We start from the raw sequence: 5989 nt of genomic DNA on the forward strand, positions 1-5989 counted from the left end.
TTCCTGATTCTTTTACCATGATAAGTTATAAAAAGAATTACCAGACAATCACTATATCGCAAATCTACCGCATTCAGCAATGAATTTTGCCAATTTATATTTGATTCAATGATTTCTCCAATTAGCAGGATCTATAAATAATGGGCGATGGAACAGGACAACTTGTCAAGAGAAGATAAGGGTAGTTAGCAACCACCCTGCAGGAGCCGCGGGGACCGATCGTGTTCCACCCGCGCGATCTTTTATCCGCCCCTCTTCGGCAGGGTCATACGCATTCGCCACGCGTGTCGCACATTGCCAACACACCAATGGGACCACCACATGCGCGGGAGGGAACCAGGCGGGCACGCTTCTGAGGCGCGTGCAGCTGAAGAAGAAGAAGAAGAAGAAGAAGAAGAAGAAGAAGAAGAAGAACAAGACGACGACGATGACGAAAAGCGCCGCGGCGGCGACGGCGACGCAGCGGAAGAAGTGGAGAGCAAGGGAGGTTGCGCTGCTATATGTAGCCCCGAATCTTAGCCGGGGCAACTATTACGCCCGAAATTGCCGAAGCGAACGCAACCCCTGCGCCACTCGACGTACACACTTTCAAAACGAATCCTTCCTCTTGATATCGTGATACACCGGTTCTATTCTATCTTCGCGTCTATTCTATCTACGCTTATATTACAGATAATCGGTGCGACTAGTGTGCTAGTTTGTGAACCTTGAGTTGATAAGCATGATTTGTGTGCTCTAAAGAAAAAAAAAACGAGGAAACGAGGAAGATGCCGCGGGCATTCCTGATCACGCATCGCAGGTACAACGGTGTTGAAGAAGAGATCACAGGATCTGAAAGAGGTATGTTGTTAATTTTGTACTTTATGATTGATAAAAAATTTAAAAACGTTAATTTAATTATAATAAATCAGACTAGAGTTCGAACATTGAGACATTAAAAATTTTATTTTTAAAATACTTTGATTATTAATTTATTATAATTTTGTAAAATTATGCCAGTAAGAAAGTTTTACATACTTAGGAATAATATTTATAAAAAAATTTTCTGATTCAATTTTTGTAAATTAATTTTAAGTTCAGAATATTTTGTCAGAAGATATTTTCTAAATCACTTTTAATTGCGTTAAAAATTTTCAAAGTTAATTTTTTAATGAGAATTAAAGACATTTGAATTTAATCGTTTATTAATGCTAGTTAATGTATAATTTTCTTTTGCGTTATTTAAATTATTATCAATTAATCTTTTATTCTTAAATATTTTTTACATGAAATAAAAGAATGTAAAATTATAACACTTGAGTCTAATCTTGAAAAAAGAACTTGTATTTATCCAGTAACTTTGATAAGATAATTTTACATAAAAACAACGAAATATCAATATACTACAACATAATGCAAGTCTAGCTTGAAAATCCAACACATTAATGACAGTACTAATATCGTAAATATCTTTTCTGCATCAGCAAAGTAAACTATAATCTTAGTATTTGATCATGTTAAAATCACGAAAGTCATTTCGGTTTTTCACAGAAGAATAATAATCACAACGCCCAAAATCTCGATTTTGTACGCATCATGCACCGCAATCAAGGTCTCCTCTTTTCCTGACTGAATTTAAGTCAGAAAAATCTGCTGGTCGTTGCTTCGCGATCAAGGTGGTGTCGCACGGATTTAAGAATAGGAGACGCTATATTAGATGCGTCACACGCCAGAATCCACCAAGACGCATACCGCCGCGATGCCGTCAACCCCACCGCAAGCGGGCAAGCTTCCTTACGTGAACGCGTATGTGTACACGTACACGATACTAAGAAATACAGAGAATAAACGCGTTGCGCGCGCTAGGGAACGACGGGCGAGCGGGGGTTGATGGCGTAGCTACTCTATTTCCGTTCTCCCCGAAAACGGAGTAGCGAGCGGAGCCCTGCTCCCGAAGGTGTTTTACGAGCCGATGTCGGATTTCCTTGCCTCACTAGTCGGGTTTTAACAGAAATGTTGCATATTTGAAATATCATATCCATTGTTACTCGTGATATCCGCTGAAAAATCAAATGCTAAATAATAAAACTTATAAACTTATTTCAAATATAATAAACTTATATAAAAATAATAAACTTATTTCAAAATAGATAGAAACTTATTTTAAAATAGATAATAAATAAAATATATAAAATTAGATATAATTGCTAAACAATTGACGGTTGTATTAAAATATTTAAAATATATTTTGGTTATAATAATAATAATATTTTGGTATGTCCTTAAATTGAATATCTATCTCTTGTTTTGTTTTCCTACAGATTTCAGTCCCGAGAGAAGCGTGAGGCTGGCTGATTACAGTGGCGGTCAACCAACTTCTGATGGCGCCAGCGAATGCGGCAGCGAGACATCATCCGAGTGTCCCGAGGAACTGTACAACCTGACGAAGCTGGCGGAGGTGAGCCTAGCAGCGGCTGCAGGCACCTTAATTCATCACAACAATGTCATCTATCAGCGACCGGCATCGCCTAGAATTGCACAGTATCCTGCGGAGGCGAGCAGAATTCTTGGGTCTCGATCTTCTATCCAAGTAATGGAAAACCAAGATCAAGTCTTAGGCGAACGGACAAGACTCTTCTTCGAACGGATCGAGACCGAACGAGAAATCTTGGAGACTCGTTCTAAGGAGAGCGCCGCTTTAGAGATTCGCCTTTCGCCACGACATCCTTCTTGTTCTTCGCAGGAGGAATCATGTCACTCAAAAGTACCAATTGTACCTGGTGTCGATCCGGTATCTTCGACCGCATCGATCCAAAATCGCAGAACGGCCGCTGTAGAATCAAAATCAGAGGATAATGAGGATCACGAGTGTCCCGACTGTGGCAAGAAATACTCGACCTCCTCGAATCTAGCCAGACACCGTCAGACGCACAGGTCACTGGGCGATAAAAAGGCCAGGAGGTGTCCACATTGCGACAAGGTCTACGTCAGCATGCCGGCGTTTAGCATGCACGTGAGGACCCACAATCAAGGATGCAAGTGCCACTATTGCGGCAAGTGTTTCTCTAGACCGTGGTTGCTGCAGGGACACATACGCACGCATACAGGTATTAATATATTATTACCACAAAACTGCTTTATTTATAACTTCTTTTCTTGATAACTTCGATAATTATATAATTCACCAAAATACATGCATAATTGACATCTAGAAAAAGAAAGAATTAATAATTCTTTGTTACCAAGTTAATAAATATTCGTTTAATTTAATAACATCGTTCGACCCTCGAAGTTGTTTTTTGTCCATGACCGATTGCGTTTACTTATAATAATAGATATCTACGTAAATAAACTAAGACGAACTATTTTTGAAGAGGGTAGAGTGATTTAACGGGCTTTCAATGAAGATGAATTCAAATTAATCATTCATGATTTGTGATTTTGGCACGCTTAAATATGCAGTACTATTTCCAATTGTGCAAATTACAGATATACAACTGTGAAATCACACACAACAATATAAAATTTACGTTTTTCAAATGCGCAAAGTATATTAGGAATAATTAATTGATACCTTCAGTTAAGAAAGAATAAATTTAAAAATGCAAAAAAATGAAATATATACTTCATTTTTTATTTTCTACTTTTAATTTTATTCTTAAACTATTCTTTTTATTTTTATGTTATATATTTATGTTATATTTATATTTATGTTTTTAAAGAGTATTTAAATCTGTTAGGTATTCTTTTAAAATAAGCTCTTATCGTTTAAGATTTTTTAAATCACTTTCTTTTTTAATAATTACTTTCAATATAACTTTTATTAGCACATAAAAGAAAGCATAGTTTTGGTGCAACTAAATTATATTATACTAAGAAACTCAATAATATTTTCAATAATTACTTTACTTCTTCCAGGCGAGAAACCTTTCAAATGCACCATTTGCAACAAAGCCTTTGCCGATAAGTCAAATTTACGAGCTCATATACAAACGCATTCGAATACCAAACCTCACGTGTGCGGTCGTTGTGGCAAAGCTTTCGCTTTGAAATCATATCTCTACAAACACGAGGAATCGTCCTGTATGCGTTCTCATCACCGATCGTCCACCGATCGTCCAGATAAGTCCGATCAGATCGAACAGCAGAGGACATCATCATCGTCGATAAAATCGAGTGTTCCATTATCATCCTTAAACAGAACGCAAACGTCGTCGTGTGTCACAGCATCGCCAACCAGCGTCATAGTTCCTCGATTGGGACTCGAGCGTGAGCAGAAAGACTCGTCGTCGGCATTCTCTGCGATCATCAGGCACACAAGGACGTCAGATACATCTGCAGCGGTACCATCGAAACGACCTTGCAGAGAGAAGACATCTTCGGAAGATCTAGAAACACAGAGTCCCGATTTGATGACCAAGGATCCGGAATACGTATCTAGAATGGTCATCAGAACGTCGGTGATATCACCCAATCCAGAGCACTTACATCTCCGTTTCGAAAATGACGTTAAGAGTTCCTCAACTACATTCGATTATCCCGATCCGACGAGAGCCTCGTCTTTTTCGAGGCCCACCACGATGACTTTGAACTTGGCTATCGCTTAAAAATCGACCAATACTTAGCGATCAAATCAAGTCAACCAATCAATAAAAATAATTCAGATTTGGTTTCATACTTACTTTAATATGAATTTTAATCAGTTGAGAAGATTTTAGTGTATCCTAGAATTACAGCTCGGTATTCCGTAAAAAATTAAAGAAAAAGTAACTCTCTTAAAACATCTTTTTATTTAAAAATATCTTTTTATTTAAACTTTTATATAAAATTAAAGCAAATTTCGAAATTTCTTTAATTATTTGTTAAAAAAATCTTGTCAATCAAAACAATAATCAGCTCTTATTTTTTTTCGAGACTATAGTATCAAAAGATTTAATTGAGAAATTGAAAATTCGAATTATTAAAATGATTGTAAAAGTCAAAATTACGTTGTTTCTTTTAATCATAAATTATTTTAATTTAAAGTGTCTTTAATTTAAAAAAAGAATCTTTTTTCATTAATATTTTTGTCAATATATGAAACTATTATTCAAACTGAAACTATTGTTTCAGTTTAATAATTGACGGACATTTTGTACAATTTCGATAGTTTTCGCAGGCATTATCAAATATTATGTGACTGTTAATTTTTCTTTTTCGCATTATTATTTATTACAATTTTATACTATTTTATACTATACGAACAAAAATTACGTTTGATAATGCCGAATAATATTGTGAATTAGCAAAGAATCGATAGTGTATGACAAATGTTATTCCAAGTATCTTCCAAATTAGGGACCATCTAGCGATTAGTCGTAATAACGTTAAATTTGTAAGCGTGTTTAATTTAGCGCAAATTACATTGATGTAAAGTCGTGCCTTACATAAGTATCGAATCGTATTTTAACAACTCGACACAGCTTCGACAGAATTGGCGTGTACGGACGAACGCGTGGAAAGAAATTTTCGGGGGCGTCTGTTAAACGCCAAACTCGTGACCTTATCTATTTAAAGGCGCGTAGCATTGCTATCATGCGGCGTTAAGCGATCAAGATTGATCATCAAGGACTGAATTGCAGTGCCATCGTGTTATTATTTTAGGATTAAATGAGATTCTCTGAGGCTCTTCGAGGCAGCTATCAAACTTTGTAAGATGTAAATACGTATGAATGATAGATGCGCGAAATATAGTGAACTCCAAGGAGGATGTGAAAATATTTTTCTCCTATGTATAATCGAGTGGAAAATTTTTACTGTTATAATCATAAAAATAACGAAGAGAATGATGCAGCATTCGACGTGAGGTTTGTTGTTGCCTTCGAGAAAGAATCTTAAAAAACGCAACTACGCGTCGGGATTCAGGCGTTGCGTCAGGACGTTCTCAAAAGCGAAGGCGTGTGTCTGTGATTCGGAATTGCCGCAAAAAGCCGGCTACAGGCAATGCGATCACCCTGCCAAATATATATAT

General features: G+C 36.7%; 1 protein-coding gene across 1 annotated transcript; it reads left to right on the top strand.

Moving 5' to 3' along the window:
- The first annotated feature begins 547 nt into the window (after positions 1-547).
- LOC108693341 (zinc finger protein 236-like) lies at positions 548-4591 on the top strand. Its single transcript, XM_018202235.1, has 3 exons — positions 548-840; positions 2301-3086; positions 3898-4591. Exons 1-3 carry the CDS (start codon positions 768-770, stop codon positions 4584-4586), a joined length of 1548 nt encoding a protein of 515 aa, XP_018057724.1. The 5' UTR covers positions 548-767; the 3' UTR covers positions 4587-4591.
- Positions 4592-5989: the final 1398 nt, after the last annotated feature.

The sequence above is a fragment of the Atta colombica genome, unplaced genomic scaffold, assembly GCF_001594045.1.
Source record: "Atta colombica isolate Treedump-2 unplaced genomic scaffold, Acol1.0 scaffold9, whole genome shotgun sequence".
In the NCBI taxonomy this organism is placed as follows: domain Eukaryota; kingdom Metazoa; phylum Arthropoda; class Insecta; order Hymenoptera; family Formicidae; genus Atta; species Atta colombica.